The 23477-nt window shown below is 30.6% G+C and overlaps 1 protein-coding gene across 1 annotated transcript in view; it reads left to right on the top strand.

Moving 5' to 3' along the window:
• LOC119616051 (pinin) overlaps nt 1-22844 on the top strand; it is a 38690-nt gene extending 15846 nt beyond the window's left edge. The window contains exon 2 of the mRNA XM_037972198.1: nt 22000-22844. Coding sequence (XP_037828126.1) covers nt 22000-22810 — 811 coding nt within the window. The 3' untranslated portion in view covers nt 22811-22844. The remainder of the gene's footprint in view (nt 1-21999) is intronic.
• Nucleotides 22845-23477: the final 633 nt, after the last annotated feature.

Below are 23477 nucleotides of genomic sequence, written 5' to 3'. Positions count from 1 at the left end.
GAGCCAAAGCTTTGAAAATATTAAAAAAAAATTAATAAAAACCACTACAATTGCCACTCGTAAAGAAAAACCTCTTCAGTTTCTATGTGAACACTTGGTTATAAAAAACAATAGCAACATCTTTTTTTCGGATCCAAGGTCCAAATGGATGTAATCGTTATTTTTGAAAGGAAGAGCTCTACCTGAGTCGTCTGCTGAGAAAATACTGAGAAAATGTTAATTTTGGTTTTGTGTAAATAATTTCACAGTGATACACCAAAAAAATGCAGGGGTTCTCATATACCAATTCCGCTTTGTTATAGTCCATAGAGTACGAATATATTTTTAGTTTTCCCCGATCACTTCGTTAACTTAGTTTTAAATTTTAAAAATCATAAGTACGTAAGCTGTACGTAAAGAAATTGACTATCGCTCGCAAGGTATATTAATTTTATAAGGTAGTGTCATCGCCGAATTCAGAGTAGAGAAGGCGAATTGGCTGTAAGAGAAAAATTTCGAAAACAGCTGACAAATAAATCAAAGCGAATTTATATTGAACAAAAAATGTTTATAAATTTCAATCTGTTTATAATTTATTTTGATGTTTAAACTTTTAAAGATTAAAAACACAAAAGTATACCCTAATCACACAATTTCACTTTAATCACAAAATTCACATATACAAAATGAAACCAGTTCGACATTAATAAAAAGAAAACAAGGATTGACATTTACAAAATGTAAACAAAGTTTGACATTAATTATACACCACGGCGAAAAATTAACATAATAGCAAAAAACGATCAGCTGTTCTGATAACACTACCTTATAATTAATATATCTTGTATCACTCGCAATAATATTTATTACGACATCAGCTGTGCAAGGGAAATAATAACTTAGTTTTATAACAAATGTACAAACAGTGTTGGCTAATATGATTTGACAAAGATAACATAAAAGCTATTGTCCAAGTTATTGCAGTGTACTAAAAAAATTCTATTTATCTGGACAAATTAAATTTTAGCAGGACAATCCAGGCAAGTCCGGCTGGCAACCCTAGGTGGGGGGCAATTTTGTATTATGAAACATGTGAGCTTCAATTTCGTTCATCCAGTAAGAATTGTAATAATTGAAATGACATACTGAAAACAGCTTTTTCACATTTTCGGATATCTTTGATCTTTACCGTGGATATTTAAAAAATATAATGCCCCGATCCATACCGCTAGGGCTGTAAAAGGATTGATTCGTAACCAGAATGTAAAAATTTTGGAGTGGCCTCCATACTTTCCTCCCCTATTTATTATTGCAAATGTTTCGGATATTCTTTCTCGTAAAGTGTATAAGTCGGGCAGACAGTATGACACAAATGTGGGAATTAAAATGGGTTAGTCCGAAATTTTCTTGCCATTAATTAACCCATTAACGCCTGACCCCCGAATCCGTTGTCCGATGTTGATGAAATTTTATACAAAAAGTTTTTAGGGCATTTATATTGCCTTGAAATTTTTTTTTATCTGTCACACCTGAGCCTGCAGGGTCTGAGTATTTTTCTACACATAAACGCATATTTTTGATGTTTTGATGAAGAGGTTGTAGATTTATCAATATTTAGCTGTCACATAGATGGTGAAGAGTCTAAAACACATATCCAACATATGTTTTTGAATATGAAATATAAGTGTAAAGTGGTTTTTGTATAGTACTGAATCATTTTCCCGTATTAAAAAATTTTGTTAGTTGTGTTATGTTAACCATTCACCATATATTTATATGTACATATCATAAAGATATCTTGAGACTTACGCGTTTACTTTAGAGTAAAATATATTCAATAAGTCAGTTAATAATTCCATTATTCTAAAATATAGCGAAATTCTTCTAAATCTTAAGATTCAACAGTTGTTGACAAATAGACGAGGAAAATACAAAAAGATGGATATTATTTGTCAGATAAGGCTGATACATTTAGTAATGTCTGATGAAATTTAAAAAACTAATGAAAAGACTTGATCGCTGACGATAATACAAATATTGGTCTCCAGAAAGAAAAAGTCTCGGAAACATAATATAAAAAATATATGGTGTTGTAAGGAGTTTCTGCACCACATGTTAAAACCATGGTTTCAACAAATGGAAATCGTTCAAATTGTTCATATTAAAGTTTTCACAAAGAATAACTAATTGAGTAGGAATGGAAAAATTTCGTCTTTGATTGATAAGAAATCCTGTATATATATATATATATACGCGTTCAAAATAATACGAGTGAAAAAATGAACAATTTTTAATATAATTTTTTTAGTGAAAGATTTAGATTTTTAATTAAACATTTTTATAATTTATTTATTTAACTCGTTCTCTAGTTTTTGTAATCGTTATTTAAAATATTTAAGAAATTTATATAAAAAATATTTATTTTTTAGAATTTATATACAAAATCTATTGTTCAAAATAATAGGAGTATTCGATTTAAGTTCAACTATTTTTAAAATAAAAACAAAAACGAAAGGACCTTCATCTAAAATATTATTAATTAATGTGTGGCAGTACAACATCAGTCATTTTTGTAAAGATTTTATTTAGAATTTGGGTATATGAGCCTCCGGAACTTAATGTCTTTCCGACAACGGTTTTGAGGGTATTGATGACACATGTCGTGTCCGATTACCAACAAATATGCAGTAATTTATTCAGAAAGCCTTAAAAGATGTTATACGCAAGGTCTTTTAACGTTTTGCTTTAGAATCAGTAAGTCGACAACCATGTAATGGCCTACTTCTATTGGAACGAGCTTCCACCAATTTGGAATCAATAATGTTTTCATACGACAACTCCGCCATTTTATCAAATTTGTTTATTGGGAATATGAGAACATATCTTAGGGTAATATGTTTACCTACAAAATTTGGTCTACGATATAATTTTACAATTTATTAGACCATACCCTTTTTGTCAAGACCTATCATGAATCATTCCTATTATATAACTTCCTTGAAAGTTGGTTTTAGCTTAATATTTTCGATTAATGGACTTCCAATATATTTTCTGAATTCATTTAGATCTAAAAATGTTATTTGTTGTCGTATTCATGCATTAAAAACTCATCCATTTATGAAACCACCTCTAAATGTGTTACTTTATGGGTTTCACTATATGCTTTATGGGTTTCACCATATGCTTTATGGTCTGAAATTAAATTTTTCAAAAAAGATTTGTTTAAAAATTGATCTGAACTAACTGAATAATGATCACGATGTTTAATAACTACAATTTGGCTTAGTTTCACTAATTCAGGATGCCCTAATGGGATTAATTTTAAAAAAATTATAAGCGCTTATGGGAAGCTCTTATCATTTTTGAATAAAATGTTTATTTTTTATGAGAGATTTTAAAACATTTGACTTTCTAAAGTATTCAAAAAATCTTTTAATGAAATTACCATGAGAATTTTCATATTTTTTTCGCCATATTTTTATAATTTTCAAGATATTAGAGCAGATTTCATTTTCGTCAATTCTGACATTTTCTTTCAGGATTTTAAATGAAATAATTGTGAACTGAGCTCGAAATCATCAAAATATAACAGTTTTATATTATATTTTTAATATTTACAACGAATAAAGAAAATTAATCTAACTTAGTTTAGATAATATGCGGTACTCCTATTTTTTTGAACAGTCGAAAAAAATGAATACCAAAAAAACTAATGAACCTATATACAAAATTTCATTTGTTTTGTATTTTAAACCCTTAACAAACCAATATCGTGAAAAAATATTGGATTTCTTTAAATCTTTCTTTTTTAGATTAAGCTGCACAATTATTTTTAATATATATATATATATATATATATATATATATATAGTTAATCACACAAATAAGTATACAGAAATACTGACGATTGGTTTTATTTAATAAAAGATATTATTTTTTCAAAAACCAAAAAAGTAACACATTTATTTATTAAAAACAATTATGATAATAATTATTCACTTTTTTTCTTCATATTTTGGTTCTTTGAGTTCTCATTTAAGCTGAAGTTAAAAAGGTGCAAAATTTACGTCACAAAAGTAAGTATACAGATCATTTCAGTATATATTTGGTTTAATGATATTATCAAAATTTATGAAAATTGTACTTATATTAATATAATTACCTTTTTAATAAAATATTTTTTACACAATAACTTGGAAAAAATCTACTTCTAGTTCCGAAATTTTGAAATTTGGGTCGATTGGCTCCAGAATTAATTAGTAGAATAGTTTTTTCTCCCATTTCTACGACTTTTTTTCCACTTTAGACCCCGGATTTTGGATCTGGTGGTCATTGAACCCTCCAAATGATGCATTGGAAATATAATTTTTAACTTTTGAAAAGAGTTGTTATTTCGAAATTAATGTTATATGCATGTATTTTGAACACAGTACGTTCTTAAAAAACCGAAATTTAACTCCGATTTCTTAAGACTTACAACATAAACTTTAAAATTCTATATATTTCCTTTAATTTAAACAGGTTTTCCAAATACTCCGATTTCCAAAGAATACAATAATGCTGCCAATCATATCTTGATATACTCGATGCAATAACCATGTTTTATGGATCGGACATTTTATTTGTTATAGCAACAAATTAAGATGTATCCGTGTTCAAAATTGGTCAATGCGTATTCATACCATCAATTTCAGAACAGATATGTAGTGTAAGTTATTGACATGGTCACCATTTGACGATTATTGGTAGTATTTAGGAGTGTGTAATGGATGATTGGAACCAAAAAACTTGTTTTAATTAATGGATACTAGTACAAATATTATTAATATCGCATTTTAAGATATAAATTTTAGAAAATCACCGTTAAATATCGAATATGAACGCTATACTATGTTAAAAACGGCAATATTCCGCAATGGATTGCAATTATTGAAAAGATACAATTAATTTAAAAATTAAAATATCGTCTTCCAATGCATCATAATGAACAAACGAGGGATATTATTGAATACCCGATCCAAAACTCTGGAAGGTTTAAATAGTCAGATGTTCTTAAATAGGAAAAAATGCTGCTATAAATAATATTCAGATCAATTACCAAAAATTTCAATTTTTCGGAACAAAAAGTGAATTTTATAGTGTACAAAATATTTTATTATAAAATAATTACATTCAAACAGGTAAAATTTTCATGAATTTTGTTAATATCATAAAGCCAAATACATATTGAAATTATCTGTATACTTACTTTTGTGACGTAAATTTTGCACCTATTTAACTACACCTTAAATGCGAACTCAAGTATCCAAAATAACCCGGAAAAAAGTAGTGAATATTAATTATCATAATTGTTTTTAATAAATAAATGTGTTATATATATTATAATAATCTTTTCCGGGATATACTCATTTGGAGCCAGGATAAAAAATAATCACACCAAAAATGTTCTATTAATTATTTATTTACAATATTTTATTTAAAAACATTATTTTACAGGATTTCAAATTCTCCAGGATTACAAATACTTCAGGAACGATTTTAAAGAGTAGATAAACAAGCCACTTTAACCGAGACAAGAAAGCGCGTAACGACCGGTTAACTGAACTGACTGGACAAGACCCCCTAGCCGATAAGGGTCTTTGTCTTATATAGTGGGATTCTTTTGATGGGTATTAGTGTGTTAGTCACCACTACGCCTGGGACCTATGGCCGTTAGATTCCCTGTGCCTTACAACTACTGTGTCTGGGTACTATGGCTGTGTAATACCAGTAGCATCCCTGTACACTACGACAACTGTGTCTGGGTACTATGGCTGTGTAATACCAGTAGCATCCCTGTACACATCTACATGAGTTGGAGTTACTTGTCATCGTATGCGGTTGCTAGTAAAGCTGTTAAAAACTTGTCACAAAGTATACAGAGGTGTCACTTTTGACATTAAAAAAAGTCTAAAATCAGCTTTTGTTTGATTTTGAAATTGTTTGGTGAGAAGAGGTATATAAAATACAGCTAAAAAAATTATTGAATTCGTTTTGTGCGAAAGAGAGGGAAATAGTTTGTTGCTCGTGACGCCTCTGTATACCCTGTGAACTTGTACCGGCTGTCCGCATACGATCACAGCCTAAGCCCAACTGAAGTGGTAGTGACTGGATCTACGACCTAGTGGTGTTACAGCGTAGTAGTGACACACATTACTAATACTCATAATATTGTATATGTGTTAATTGCTGTTATCTTCCCTTATACTACAAACTCTCAATAAATGTTAACTAATATGTTATTTAACATAACTTTAACCCTTTCCGTGGTTTTGTCGAATATATTCGACATTACAATAGACTCTGTTTTTAAGCATTTTTTGGGCATAATATTTAACTTTAGTTTTAATTTTTTTCTTTTAGATGAAAATGAAGACTTTATTATATTTATAATTGAGATTTTGAAAGATCTTCCGTATTTTAAAAGTATTTAAAAATCAGATTTTAAGAAATTGTCACTTATGACTACTTTTTAAAAAGTGCTTTTTAACAACGTTTTAAAAACAGCTTCATTTAGTGGCCAAAAAAATTGTATTTTAGGAGGACTATGCAGATTTAAATTGTATTGTATTGAAAGAAGTTTAAGAAGACATTTTCCAAAAAAAATGCATAAAAATATTGGTGGTACTTTTTGGAGACTGTTTTTCGAATGTCGAATATATTCGACATTTAACTTTGACCTTCTATAACTCACTAGGGAAAACTCAAATTCAAAAAATATTATTTTTCCCGGATTCAGCATACTCAAATTATCTTAAATATAAGTTTTCAAGTTTTTTTTCTGGACATAAATTATTTTTGACCCTGAAAGGGTTAAGTAACAGAACATAAGAAATAATTTATATAAAGTACGAACATATGTAAAATAATTAACAGTTCAAATTTCCAGAGTATAAATTATAAGTAATTCATTAAATATATTGTTTAATTAATAACACAATTATAATTCATGCATAAGAAAATAAGTAAATTCATGTATGTAACGAAAAGTTCGTTACATCTCCCTCTTGGTTACATATTTTTTTTAGTCTTGAGAAATTTCTATGTCTACATCGTTTCGGGGTTTGGGAAAAATAAACTTCTCATCTCCGAAGATCAACCAGACATCCAAGGAACATCGTATATAAATTATTACTGTAATCGCACCATAAATTCGTGTGAAACGTGCCGCTTTCCTGCTGTAATTGGCTCAATTGAGGATAAAACTTCTGAGATTAGTCGTACCTTTGGATCAAATTCTTCATCTTGATCAAGTCCTAACTCTCTTACCAATGTAGCAAGAACGTCTGATTTGGGTTTCGGATTAGGTAACAAATCCGGCAAATATAGGTTCGGCAGTTTCACAACTGAAGTGATTTCGGCTCTTTTCACCGGAGCATTTAAATATATGGTTTTTCTGCGTTTTTTCTTTTTCATTATCCATGGATTGTCTAAAACGTAAGCAGCTCATCTTGAATTTTTCTTCAGTCATTTTAAAAATCCGTATGGTAAGTTTTTAATTCTTTTAGATGGGCAGTACCTTTCTTCTTTTTGGTCTCCCGATCAATAAGTTCAACTATCACTGGTGATATAAATTTAGTAACCAAATATGGGCCATCAAATCGGGGTGCAAGTTTGGCTGCAAAATAATCAATTGCTTTAGATAAAACGTGTTTTCTTACCAGAACAAGATCTCCTCTTTTAGGGGCCCATTCCCGATGACGTAAATTATAATGCGATGCTTGTTTTTCCGTTGCGGTTTGTAGGTTATAGCGTACTAGTTGGAAAATGTCCAATAGGTGATTATGACGATCTTCAGGGCTTGTATCATTGGCTGCGTTTTCTGAGTTAGTTTTATCATCAAACAGCGTATTCGGAAGACGTAGTTCTCTGCCGAGTGTCAAATATGCCGGACTATATTTGGTGGAAGATTGTTTACTAGAGTTCACGGCCAATGTTAGTTCGGGTAGTTGTTCGTCCCATTTTCTATGGTTTTTCTCGGTGAATTGAGCGATCATGGTTTTTATAGTTCTATTTGTTCTCTCAGTGGGGTTTTCTTGTGGTGAATAAGGTGCTGTGAAACGTTGCTCAACTCCCAAAGATTTTAAATATTTTTGGCACTCTCGGCTGGTGAATTGAGTGCCGTTGTTGTTAAGTAGGACATAAGGAACTCCAAAACGACACAATATCCTTTCACGAAAAGCCTTTAAAAAAGTTTGTGTTGTGGCTTTTCTAACCGGAACAAATTCGGACCACTTAGTAAATTTATCATGAAAAACAATTAATGTCGTGTTACCATGGGTAGATCTCGGTAGAGGACCTACAAAATCTGCACATATAGTGTGTCCAGGGCTGAAAACTGTTGAAGTACACATTTTACCAGCTGGTGCTTGTTGGAGCGGTTTGAATCGTTGACAAGTTTCACATTTTCGTACGGATCTTGTGATATCCCCGAATATACCCGGCCATTAGTATAATTTTGTCACCCGTGCAATAGTTTTGTTGATTCCTAAATGTCCGGCGGAAGCATCATCATGACATTCGGCAAGAACACGATTTCTATTGGTTTTCCGAACTACCAGTTTCCACGGTATAGGATCGACGTCGTTATACGAGGAAGAATCAAAAATGTGTCTTCTCAAGTTTCCATGCTGATCTATTTGGTAATCAGGAGCTTTTCTGGATCTGTTTTCACTGTTTCTGACTTTTTCTGGTACCATGGATCGTTATCGTCTGGGACTTTCTTGAGTGTTTGAACAGAAGGAACTTGACATTCTGCGGGAACAGGAGCCCGGGAAATTGCATCCACGATGACATTCATATTTCCTTTACGATAGCGTGCAATCCTTCCAGAATGGAGTTGAGCCATTTTAGTGACTGATGATCTGTAACGATGATGAAGTGGTACCCTTCAATATAATGTCTCAATTTTCTTATTCCCCACACAATAGCCAGACATTCTTTTTCAGTAACGGTGTAATTCCGCTCTGAAGCCGTTAAGATGCGGCTAGCATATGCAATTACCTTTTCGCCATCTTCGAATTCTTGTGTTAGCACAGCCCCAAGACCAACATCGCTAGCGTCTGTTTGTAAAATGAAAGTACGTGAGAAATCGGGACAAGTAAGAGCTGGTGCGTCCATCAATTTTTGTTTTATTTCTTCAAATGCAGCCTTTTGTGGGGTTTCCCATTTCCACTTCCGGTTCTTCTTCAAAAGGTCGTTCAGCGGGCTTGTTAACGTTGAAACGTTGAAAAATGCCGCCGTGTTTAAAAATGACCTCAATTGTTTAAGGGTAGTTGGTTCTGGAAGTGTTAGTACAGCCCTTACCTTTTCGGGATCGGTGTGAACTCCGTTTTCACTGATTACGTGGCCAAGGTATCGTATAGTTTTCTGTGCAAATGTGCATTAGTCCGGATTAATACGAAGATTAGCTGCTATGAGTCGATCAAAAACAGTTTTTAAATTACATAAGTGTTCTTCTATAGTACTTCCCAGGACAACAATATCGTCCAGGTATGAGAAAGCGAATGAGTCTAATTCCGGACCAATAACAAAATCTAATGCCCTCTGGAAAGTTGCCGGCGCGTAATGCAACCCGAAAGGCATTACACGCCACTGATATAAGCCGCGACCGGGGACTGTGAAGGCTGTATATATTTTGCTGTTTGGGTCCATACTGAAATACTTGCTGTTTCTCAATTTTTCCAGAATAGAGTTTACCTGTGGAATAGGATAGGCGTCGCGGATAGAATTTTCGTTTATTTGTCGGAAATCGACACATAGTTGCCACTCATTGTTCTTTTTACGGACCAGTACGATGGGTGAACTGTAAGGGCTCTTAGATGGTTCGATTTTGCCATCTCTTAATAATTCATCTATTTGATTGTTAATAACTTCTTGTTTGGCGGGGTTTCTTGGATAATACCGCTGACGTAGTGGTCTAGAATGTTTCATTGAAATTACGTGTTGTGTAACATCGGAAGGGCCGCTTATTTCATCGAATCGTGGCAGCTCGGTGTCTAAAAATTTTTGAATTATATCTCCTGTTTGTTTTTCTGGCGTGGAATCGACTGTGGATGGTACCTGCAACTTCGAGAAATATCAGAATTCTGTAAAGTGACTGAATTTGTTGCTTGTGTTCGTGGGATAATATGTAGTTCTTGGCCAGTTTGTTGTAAGAAATTCATGCTGATTATAATTGGATCTAAACTCGTTCTCAGTACTAAAAAATCCTGACGATACACGATACCACTCAACACAAACCAGATATTTGCGGCTCCTTCCACCGGAATTCTAGAATGGTCCGCTAAGTAAAGAGCATCAAAATCAGCAGCAACGATAGGAATATTCAATTCTTCTATAATGGCCAAATGTATACAGGAATGAGTAGCTTCAGTATCAAAAATCGCTGAAATCTTTTTATTTTTAATTGTTAGCATTGTTCGTAATCGAAAGTCGTCATCGGGTTTCAGTCAAATTGGAAAAGTCATTGTTCTCAGAGATCTTCTGCCCTTTCCTTTGCTAAAAGACCTCTGTTCGAGTTTTCCGTACCAGATCGGCAACAATCAACTGTCTTTACATCTCGTTTACCGCAATCCCAACAAAAAATTACTTGTGGGTTAGAGCAATCCGTACGGTTATGGCCTGTCTCACCATATCGAAAGCATACATAACCGGATTTGGATGATGCAACAGCCGTTTGTACACGCCGTATCACATTCTTTTGTTTATTATCCTCTGCTCGTATATTTTCATATTCTTGTGCCTGTATAATAAGTTCTCGTAACCTGTTGAACTCTCCTCTCTTAATATATATCTTGTACTGGGCCTGGAATTTCTATAGATGCGCTCTAGTTGTTCACTTGCGGTTAATTTGGTCCACCTCATCAACGACTGAATTTCTGTAACATAATCTACAAAACATTCATCAGCTTTCTGTAATCGATTCCTGATAGCATCATCCAAATTTTCAAAGAATAAATTTGGCAAAAAGAAAAGCTTAAAATCCGCATAAAACTTCCAATTAATTTTGTTGTCACCTTTTAACAGTTCAGGCATGTAGTTCAATAATGTATTTTTAGGAATGGAGTAACACGCAGCCAGTTCTTCGATTCTCCAGAAAACATAGTGGATCTTTTCCGCCGTCGTACTTTACTCCCCACTTGCGTACTTTATCGCAGAGTTCCGATACATTAGATAAATTATATTCTTGATTACTTTTTGGTCGTACAGGGGACGATGCTCGAGACACGTGGATACTAGGAATTTTTACATCTTTTTGGATATACAACTCTCATATCATCCACACTTCCGTCATCGTTCAAACTCAAGTCTCGTAGACACGTGCATAAGATATCCTTCTTTAAAAGATTTATAAAAGCACGGCTCATTTTGACTATATATTGAAATTTTACACTAAAAAAAATATATTTTTTTTAATTTTTTTCCTACATATTTAACTTAGAGTCCCTGCTCGGGCGCCATTTATAATAATCTTTGCCAGGATATACTCATTCGGAGCCAGGATAAAAAAATAATCACACCAAAAATGTTCTTTTAATTATTTATTTACAATATTTTATTTAAAAATATTATTTTACAGGATTTCAAATTCTCCAGGATTACAAATACTTCAGGAATGATTTTAAAGAGTAGATAAACAAGTCACTTTAACCGAGACAAGAAAGTCGATAAGGGTCTTTGTCTTATATAGTGGGATTCTTTTGATGGGTATTAGTGTGTTAGTCACCACTACGCCTGGGACCTATGGCCGTTAGATTCCCTGTGCCTTACAACTACTGTGTCTGGGTACTATGGCTGTGTAATACCAGTAGCATCCCTGTACACTACGACAACTGTGTCTGGGTACTATGGCTGTGTAATACCAGTAGCATCCCTGTACACATCTACATGAGTTGGAGTTATTTGTGATCGTATGCGGTTGCTAGTAAAGCTGTTAAAACTTGTACCGGCTGTCCGCATACGATCACAGCCTAAGCCCAACTGAAGTGGTAGTGACTGGATCTACGACCTAGTGATGTTACAGCGTAGTAGTGACACACATTACTAATACTCATAATATTGTATATGTGTTAATTGCTGTTATCTTCTCTTATACTACAAACTCTCAATAAATGTTAACTAATATGTTATTTAACATAACTTTAAGTAACAGAACATAAGAAATAATTTATATAAAGTACGAACATATGTAAAATAATTAACAGTTCAAATTTCCAGAGTATAAATTATAAGTAATTCATTAAATATATTGTTTAATTAATTATATACAATTATAACCGACTTTATTTTGTGGTGAAAACTAAATTTTCTCAAAAACTATCCGTTAGAATTTGATGATTTGTATTAAATAAAAGGTATTTAGTCGCCTTTGCTATGATATACGGAGTTTTTAAGTTTTTTTGCTCCGTCACATTTTATTGGTATTTAATAAATTTGGCATTGGAAAAAATAATAGAAACGATACACAGAATTACACTGGGGACACAAGCTTTGATTTCATAAACTGCGTTTTGTATTTATTTTTAAAACTTTTAATTAGAAATAAAATTCTTAATATAAAAGTATACTCTCTACTTTAATTTTTATGTGAGCATTTGTTTTTTTCAATCTTGATTGACCATATGGATCCTGACAGCTGAAACAGAGGGCCGACTTTCAAGTTTTCTTAAATAAAAAGTTCAGATAGTGAAAGAAATGACTTCTAATGGTTAAATTATCTAAAAAAATAGTTTTTGAGAAGATTTCGAGAAGAAAAAGTTTTGAATCCACTTATAGATAACGACAATCCACCGATTTTTGGGCCAAATTTCGAGCAATATTTCACTATTTTGCAATTCGACCCGTTCTTGGTGGTTAAAATGGGGCTTAAATATCAAAGTATATTGATGGGCTTGTGAAATAATGCTAAAATTAGTTACATTTAATATAAAAAGTTCACAAAATCTAAAAAATTGTATAATTCAGTTTGAATTGTAGATAGTTAACTGTAACGTAAGTTTAGATAAAATGCACCCTATCATATTAAAACGTCAGAAAGAATATCCTTTTTAATTTTTTTCATAATATAAACGTATTAGATCTTAGAAAAGGTAATGAAATAAAAAACATATTTTATTTTCCTCATTTAAAAACATTCTGTTTTATTGTTTGCAATAGATCGTATTGGGTCTATATACTAGTATTAATTCCCAAACAGTGCTATACCTAAATTTTAAATTAATTTTCGAAATTTTTACATTTCTTTTTGCAAAAAATAATGGACTAATTAGTAATATTAAAATTTTAAATAATAACATGATGTCTTAGGTATCACTAGTGAGAGAAAAATTAGCGCAATACCTAATAGCGGATTTTTAATATTTTTTCTAACATGCTACGTTTTTTAGCTATATTTTTTGGCTCATTTGAATAGGTTCGTCATCTTTAATTGACAAAAACAACATGAAATTTTTTGATTTTTATAAAAATTTTTAGAAAATATTTACTAAGGATTTTAGACAATATTTACAAAGGAACATATCCGCCGTTACTTGGTATAACTCCGAAAATTCGATGTAATAAAGAGTTATAAAGATTCATAAGTAATAGCAAGGTAATTTCGGTCCAAGCCTTTTTAGTTCCTTCAATTTAGGCTTCTTTTGTGTCATACTGTCTGCCCGACCTATGCACATTACGAGAAAGATTATGGAGGCCACTCCAAAATTTTTACATTCTGGCTTCGAATCCACTCTTTTACATCCCTGGTGGTATGGATCGGGGCATTATATTTTTGAAATATCCACGCCATTGGTTCAAAGATATCCGAAAATGTGAAAAAAGCTGTTTCCAGCATGGCATTACAAATATTACAATTCTTACTAGATGAAAGAAATTTAAGCTCACATGTTTCATAATACGAAATTCAAATTTTATGAAATCTCTTCTGTCCACTTTTGTTTTGACTCTATATGTAGTTCCATTTATGTTTTCTTAATATTCTTATAAAATTCTTATAAAATTGCGAATAACATTCTAAATTTGCCCAATTCTTTTTGCCAATTACTGTGATTTTAGACAGTTTCCAAAAACGCTTGAATTTTGTGATTATATTCTTTTGTTAATGGCTTACCGCAACCTATTTGTTAAAAAATATATTGTCTTTATTCACAGAAACTAGAATATGAAAGGATTTTACTCACTGCCAGCAGTAAACTGATTTTATTCTGATTGTACCTAATCAAGTGAGCCAAAAAAATATATCTAAAATACGTAGTATGTTAGAAAAAAATATTAAAAATCCGCTATTAGGTATTGCGCTAATTTTTGTCTCACTAGTGATACCTAAGACATCATGTTATTATTTAAAATTATAATATTACTAATAAGTCCATTATTTTTTGCAAAAAATTAATTTGAATGTAAACAAAACAGTGAACCTATTTAAGTGAGCGGGAGTGTAAATGTTATACAAAATTTTCATTCGAGACTTACAGAAAACTACTGAACAGATTTGTATGAAATTTGGTATACCGATAGGTCTGAACTCAGGAGGAAATATAAACTATATAAGTCTGGGTCGGACGCCACGCCCCTTTTTACAGCAACTTTTTGTAAAACAATTATTCTACCAAATTTACGTTCAAGCATACAAAAAAGTACTAATCAGATTTTCGTGAAATCTGTTATAATGAATGTTGTGGAATGAACAGTACGACACATTACATCTTCAAAACGTATAACACCGTGCAACAGTCATTTTCACACATGAAAAAATCTATGTGTACAGGAAACTGTGGACCGTTAGTATTAACTCTGTATACTCAGTTTTTCATAATCAGCTCTTATTCCCCTGTAAAAGGATCTTACAGTTTAATGAACATACAATTTCAAAAGATGGAGTTCCAAATTTATATACAAATTTGATACTAATATTTATATCAAATGAAGCTGAGAACTTTCAATTCATCAGGATTAAAAAAGAAATGAAAGCTTAAAGAAAATTTGTAACAAAAAAGTAGTTAAAAATGTTTGTTTCGCAAATGAGACCTTTTATTGTCTAAGTGAGTCAAATAAATAATACAGATAGACTGTACATATTCCCAGCTTTCATTTGATACCAATATTAGCATCATACAACACATATAAATAGTTAAAATATTCGTTTGAAATTGTAAGTCCTTCAAAATTTTAAGTCCTTTTATAAGGACATAAGAGCTGCGCAGCAAAAAAAGTGTGGAAAAAGATGTAGTATTTTCATCACAACTAGTAACCCGAAGTACTTCAAATTCGGGTGAAAAACCTATGAATTTTACATTAGTGTGTCATTGGAGGGATGTTGTTCATTTTTGACAACTTTGAACTACATCTAATCTTATTATTAGAAGCAGTAAAAATCCTATATTTGGATGTCGAAAATAAACCACATTCTTTCAATGACACGCTTATGTAATTTTCATTATTCTTTCACGAATATGTTATTTGTTCTTTTCTACATCTCATTACTCACTTTTAAGCATAGCTGTAAAATTTCGATTACGATTAATAATCAATTAAATTATTTTTCAAAAATAATCGTAATGATTAATTCTCTAGTATAAAATTTCTGATTGTTAATTGATTACGATTAAAATTAATCTAAAAATAATCAGGATTAATTTAAATTAATGCAAATAATCAAAAATAATCAGAATTAATCAAATAATTAATTTGATTAATTTTGAAGGATTAATTTTGATTATTTTTGATTAATTTCAATATAATTAGTACAATTCTCTATCTTTTTACATTACGTATAATGAAAAACTGTTTTTCAACTTACACTATATTCGATTATATGACTGTTTTATTGAAAACAATATATCAAGTTTATTTCGATTGAAAATCTTGATCTCAGTACAACATATTAGAAAAAATTACTGCAGTCTTTTCGAAATGGGTCTTAAAAAATCCGTAATTTTTAGCGGATTACGGGAAAAATAATTAAATTTTTCTTAAAGTTTTTTTTTTGGATTAAATTTTACCAAATATATGGAAAATAATCAAAATTAATCCTTGAAAATAATTAACTAATTTTTTGATTAATTTTGATTTTTTTTGATTATTTTCATTAATTCCAATTAATTCCTGATTATTTTTAGATTATTTTTAATCGTAATCAATAATTAATTAAAAAAATTGAAAATAATCGTTAATTAATCATTAATTTTACCTTTTTAATAAAAATAATCTAATTAATAATGATTACGATTATTAATCACTATTTTACAGCTATGCTTTTAAGTGGGTTTCATTTGGTTTATAAAAGCGAAAAATATGTTATCGCATTTTTAGATGTGATTAAGATGTCGTTTGCAAAGTATGACATCAATTATTTTTTGCTGGGTGATTATAAAAATCGGAGTATGCAGAATTGCTATAAATGGACTCTAGTTTTACGTGCATATCAACTTTTTTATGTGTGAAAGCTTTTTTTCAAAATTGTTACAGGGTGTAATATATAATAATAAATATACATATATGAGACTCTTTTTTAACTCTTTCACAACATAATTACTAAACCGATTTTTTAATTTATTTATTTTGAACTACATCTAATATTATCTTTAGAAGCTGTAAAAATCCAATATTTGTATGTCAAAAATAAACCACATTGTTTCAATGAAACGCTTATGCAAATTTCATTGGTTTTTCATCAAAATTTGAAGTACTTCGAACATGTTGTTTGTAGTGACTTTTCTACATCTCTTTTCCCATTTTTAACTGTGTTTTCATTTGTAAGGATATGTTTGGTTTATAAAAGCGAAAAGTATGCATTTTTAGATGTGATTAAGATGTCGTTTGTAAGGTATGACATTAATTATTTTTTGCAGGGTCTTATTTCAAAACCTGTAATCCGCTGTATATCCTGAAAAAATAACTATTTTAAAACAGAATCTGATGTAGTTTACTACGATCGAGACAATAGCATATGGAAATGCATATCAACTTTTTTATGTGTGAAAGCTTTTTTTCAAAATTGTTACAGGGTGTAATATATAATAATAAATATACATATATGAGACTCTTTTTTAACTCTTTCACAACATAATTACTAAACCGATTTTTTAATTTATTTATTTTGAACTACATCTAATATTATCTTTAGAAGCTGTAAAAATTCGATATTTGTATGTCAAAAATAAACCACATTGTTTCAATGAAACGCTTATGCAAATTTCATTGGTTTTTCATCAAAATTTGAAGTACTTCGAACATGTTGTTTGTAGTGACTTTTCTACATCTCTTTTCCCATTTTTAACTGTGTTTTCATTTGTAAGGATATGTTTGGTTTATAAAAGCGAAAAGTATGCATTTTTAGATGTGATTAAGATGTCGTTTGTAAGGTATGACATTAATTATTTTTTGCAGGGTCTTATTTCAAAACCTGTAATCCGCTGTATATCCTGAAAAAATAACTATTTTAAAACAGAATCTGATGTAGTTTACTACGATCGAGACAATAGCATATGGAAATTTTTTATCAAAATTATATTGTTGTAGATCCGTATATATTACTCCCATCACTTTATATAAAAAATATATAATTTAAATTTATTGTTAAATCGTGATAACAATAAAAATCTGCAATAAGTTAAATAAACCATCAAAAAATTATCTTGATATACCAAAAATTCTGCACGTATGTAGCACCGTATTTATTCCAAGCTTTTCAAATTAAATAATGATTTTGAATAATTTCAGCACACATTTTCCATTTGCCATTTACCAATAACAAATTCCGAAATTTTTTAATTAGAGGAAAATGTGGATATTTTAATAAGTAAAATTATTTGGGTAACTTTTTTGTATGTATATCTAACGATATTTGACCTTAAAACCTTTATTTCTTCGGATTTAATAACTGGTGTCTAAATCCATCCAAAACTTTAGTCTGGCTGCATAAAAGCTAATGAATAAAAATAATATTTTTAAACATACTTTTTTATAAATGGATGTATTTTTGAGATACAACTGTTTCTTGAATTTTTCTAAAATACCTCTATTTTTGGATATTTTTCTTCGGACCATGCTTAAATAGTGGCAGTCATGGTGGTAAAACTGTTGGTTGTGTCAACCTTTCATCGTCTAAATATTTTATATAGTCATGTATTCTAATACCATAAAATGTCAAGAATGATAAACTAAAGATGACGCCTTGCGCATTATTTACCGTTAGACCTTTTGAAGGTTTCCAAATATGTTTCATGTGTGGAAATTACAATTTCTAAATCTAATTTATATTATAAAAGTTGGTAAATCTGAAATTTAATTTACTTTGACAGATTAGACAAAAATATTACATCGGTTCTTGAAAAATATAACGAATTTCGCCTTAAATTTACTCAAACATTAAAAAATATAAAATGATAAAGAAGTGTAGTGAAGTGCGGAAAAAATGATCCAGAACATAGAAAAACGAATACAAAATACATATAGTGGAAAAACATAAACATACATAGAGTGAATAGTGGTCAAATGTAATCAAAATTAATATTCAAAAAAACTAGCGAGGGATTGTGAAAAAAATTTACATTGTGCCTTTTTACTTTCTAGTATTTAAACAATTTTAAAATATTTTTATAAAAGAAATTGCAATAAATATAATTTATGAAAAGAATAGTTACTAACTATTAATTTTTAGATAAAAACTAGCTAAAACCCGGCGTGCTTTGCTACTCCAGTCGATATAAAATAAAAAATTTTCAAAATATATTCATATACATTTTTTGTTTATAAAAATTTTATTAATATTTGTTTGTCACTATCCAAAACCATAAATTAATAAGACAAAGAAAGTTTGATATTTAAAGTATTTTATTAATTAATGATATTTATGTACATATATTATTTCTTAATAATTATTTCTTATTCCTATTCATTAGCATAAATTTACAAAATATTACAAAATTACGAAAATATAATTGACTTAATATTTACAATTAAAATTTTTCTTAATAATTATTTCCTATTCTAAAGCCTTGGGATATACAATATTTTTCGTTTTCCCCTCAGGCGCGTAGATATACAAATCTGAAGGTTTCTCAACTCGCGAGCATGCAACATAAAGCTGACCATGTGAGAAGCATGGATTTTCGAAACCCTGAAATTTGTTTATTGTCATCGCGAATGCCAAACGTGTAGGAAATTGCAACCGTTTAAAGTCGAATGGCATTTCCGATGTTGTCATTGAGATCCGAGGTAGTAAGACATCCGTTCCTTTATATTGGCCAGTTGTAATCGTTGTTTCGATTAAGTTGTTCATTAATTTTTTAACTGTTAATCGAGTACTATTACAAAGACGTGGTGGATCAATATTTCGCAATAAAATAAGTGGAACGCCAATTTTCAACTTCAATTCGTGGGGATACATTGACGACATCATCATTATTTGTAACATTATCGATGGATTTATATGTTTTTAAATTACCATCGATTCTATTCAAAATAATATTATTGATACAATTAACGTCAATGTTTTTGGGTGCCAGTAAAGCACGCTCACATAACCACTGCCTATTTTTGAAATTACGTTGAAGATTTGGAAAAACACAATATATTAACTCTTTCTTTGATTGTGTGATCCTACAAAAGTTAGAGGGAAACTTTACACAATTTGTGGTTGGCTCAATTGTCATTTTTCCATTTCCTAAATCCAGCAATTGTTTTGTTGTTAATTTTAACGTGTGAACATGTTGCCAGAGATATGATGATTTTAGGCAAGCATTGAGTTCATCAGCCGGTGTTGAACCAGGTATCACAGGAAGTGTCTGGCGAAAATCACCCGCTAAAAGAATTAATGCACCTCCAAATAAATTAGAATTACTGTCCTTTAAAGTGCGATCCTTTAAAGTGCGATCAAGCGCTTCTAAGGATTTTTTGTGGGCCATGGTGCATTTATTCCACACTATTATTTTATATGTTTGCAGGATTTTACCCATTGAAGAATTTTTCTTAACATTACATGTATAATCTTCAGAAAATTGTGTTTTCAACGGTAATTTGAGTGCATAATCTAAAAGTGTTGCTGCAATACCTGATGACGCAATGGCTAAGGCAATATTCTTTTGCGATCGAACTTTAGCTAAAATTAACGAGATGAGAAAGGTTTCTCCGGTTCCTCCTGGCGCATCAATGAAATAAAATCCTCCTTGTAAGAAATAATTATTAAGAAATAATATATGTACATAAATATCATTAATTAATAAAATACTTTAAATATCGAACTTTCTTTGTCTTATTACTTTATGTTTTTGGATAGTGAAAAACAAATATTAATAAAATTTTTATAAACAAAAAATGCATATCAATATATTTTGAAAATTTTTTATTTTATATCGACAGGAGTAGCAAAGCACGCCGGGTTTTAGCTAGTTTCAACATAAAAAGTAGCCTATAGTTCCTTCCAGAAATACAGGAAGAAACTGTGAAAATTTCAGGAAAATTGGTCCAGCCGTTTAGCAGTCTGTAAAGCACAAACAAACAAACAAACATACATACATACATACGTACATACATACACACTTTCATTTTTATATATATAGATTCTAGCTCTAATAGTTTCTCAGATATAATAATTTACCTATTTAATTTATATGGGGGCTCCAAGCTCCCCATGACGAATTTCCGCTCTTTTTTCTAAAATATGTTCAGATGAATATTTAAGTTCTTAGTGCAAAATTTGAAGAATTTAGTTCTATTAGTTTCCCAGATAAACCAATTTTTGAATTTTATTAATATGGGAGGTACTGCTCCCCTCATGGGTAGTCCGCCAATTTATTTCCCAAAATGTTTACATGGATATTAAAGTTACTCGTGCAAATTTTTAATATTCTAACTGTAATAGTTTCCAAGATAAACGAATTCTTGTATTTAATTTATATGGGAGGTGCCACGCCCCCTAATGCTAATCCGCCCACTTTTGGTCTTAAATAATTATATTGATACTAAAGTTGCTCCGACAAAATTTGAAGACTCTAACTATTATATTATCTCAGATATACTAATTTAATATTTTCTTAATATGGGCGTGGCACGTCGCCCACATAAAATTTCAACATAAAAAGTAGCCTATAGTTCCTTCCAGACATACAGGAAGAAACTGTGAAAATTTCAGGAAAATCGGTTCAGCCGTTTAGCAGTCTATAAAGCACAAACAAACAAACATACATACATACATACATACATACATACATACATACATACATACATACATACATACATACATACATACATACATACATACATACATACATACATACATACATACATACATACATACATACGTACATACAAACACACTTTCATTTTTATATATATAGATAATAAATTTTCCCACTGTTATATTTATATCTGAAAATTATAAACCAATAGGCCCACAGATTGTGTGACTTCAGAGCTCCTTTATGCGCCAAAAGTTGTAATTATGTTCGCCTGGCGTAGTAATCTTTAGTTTATATTCTTGCTAAAATGTTTTTGAAATAAATATATTTTTATTTGAAAAATTAAATTTATGCTCGTTTTAGAACCCACATATTCAGAAGTGGGTATTTTTATACCAAATCCACAAAATCGTACTTGTAGCTTAGGAAAGTGGATCTCAGTTATTTCTTGTACTGATAGATGACATCCATGACTACTAGACGGTTGGAGGGCATTGGGGGCATCCACTCCTCCCATTTTATGGATCTATTTATATTTGTAATTTTGTAACTTTGATCAATTTTGGCCCACAATTTCCACGCCAAGGTATAGCCTAATATTACAGAAAAAATTATTTTAAGTATTTCATTCTTACTTTATCTATCCATTTATTCCTTGTGACTATTTCCACAACGTAATCGGAGATGTGATCCAATGGCACATACTCTTAGCACATACTTAGTTCCAGGACTTTGTCCTTTAAATTCTATTCGTTATTTTGATACCTTTACAATAACGCTTGTTTTTTCTTCTTTTCTTTAGATCGAATGATGTAAAACGCTGTGATAATGAAAAGACGATTAAGAAATTTCAGCAGGAGTCTTCCGGATCAAAAAAAAGAACAAATAATACTAAGTCAGTTTTTAAACGGTTATCATCGCCAACCATTCGATACAATAATGTAGAAACAAGACCGAAACTAACATCGCGGGTTATAAGAGAATTGCCGTCACGACAAGAAATTGTTGCTGCACAGTGTGCTGACTCTGAATCTAGAGCAAGAAACCGTCGTATGTTCGGATCACTTTTGGGTACTTTGCACAAATTTTGTCAAGAGGAGTCTCGCCTGAAACAAAAAGAAGAAAAAAAAGCACAAATTGAAAAAAAATTGGAAGAGCAAGAAATTCTTGAAAAAGAATCGATCAAAAAAGAACGTGAAACTTTATTTGTTGACAGAAAACGTAAACAAATGGAAATAAAGCGTTTAGAGTCGAAAATGAGTCGTATAAAAGACTACGAATCTTGGGAGAGTTCAATGAAATGTTTAAAATCATTTATAAAAACTAAAACTAAGCCATGTATATATTATCGACCAAAAATATTAACAAAGAGAACGGAAAAATTGCTGAGTGAAAGTTTATACGATATTGATACAATTATTAATAAAAAGAAAGAAGATTTGAAATTAAATTTAATAAAATTGGAAGAAAATTTACAAGTTCCAGAATATGACACTGGCGAAGATGTGAACTTTATATCAGATAAATTAGATGATGGTTTTGATAATTCCCTACATACAGCAAATGCACTAGTATCTTCAATATGCGTTATTAAAGACAGAAAATGTAATTGAAAAAATTAAATAAATCTTCCATTTTTAAATATAATAGCATAAAATTACCGACGCTGTGGGCGGTATTGTGTGAGATCAAAATATGGCATACAGGCATACAAATTGTTGTGATTCATCTCAGTTCAACCATTTTATTAAATCCTTAATATCCAATAACTATATACCCTTCACTAAAGTATAAGTCCGACACTTTTATAGCAGTAACTAACTACCCAGCAAATATTTTTTCATACAATTTCTAAAAAAATTCTTATACTTTATCAGAATTTTTAACGAATATCTAAATTTCCCTTAGACCTTTGCCAGAATAATCGGCAAACTTTATGTTAGACTTTTCTGTACATTTTCTGAAGCATATAGCGATATCAGACTTGGTTACACATTGTTGAAAGGAAATTTAAGTGTTACGACAATTATGCACTTTGTCGGAAGACAGACAGGATAAATGTCTGATTATATGTTTCTGGGATCAATATTGCATAAAAACCAAAAAGTACCAGTTGAAGAACGAAAAAATATAAAAATCCTTTCCTATAGATTTTCATTCACTTAGTACTCTGAATGTTTAATTTTATGTTTTTAGGTTTATAGTTTCCCACTTACTCCATGCTCTCTTCTAGGTTCAATATTAAAGAAAACTCAAAAAGTAATAGAACGAAATAGTAGG

The sequence above is a fragment of the Lucilia sericata genome, unplaced genomic scaffold, assembly GCF_015586225.1.
Source record: "Lucilia sericata isolate MDLA Ls3-8-SP2 unplaced genomic scaffold, ASM1558622v1 Contig000054F_arrow, whole genome shotgun sequence".
NCBI classification, from domain to species: domain Eukaryota; kingdom Metazoa; phylum Arthropoda; class Insecta; order Diptera; family Calliphoridae; genus Lucilia; species Lucilia sericata.
Note: the sequence above shows the minus strand (reverse complement) of the source record. Positions and strands in the feature narration are given on the sequence as shown.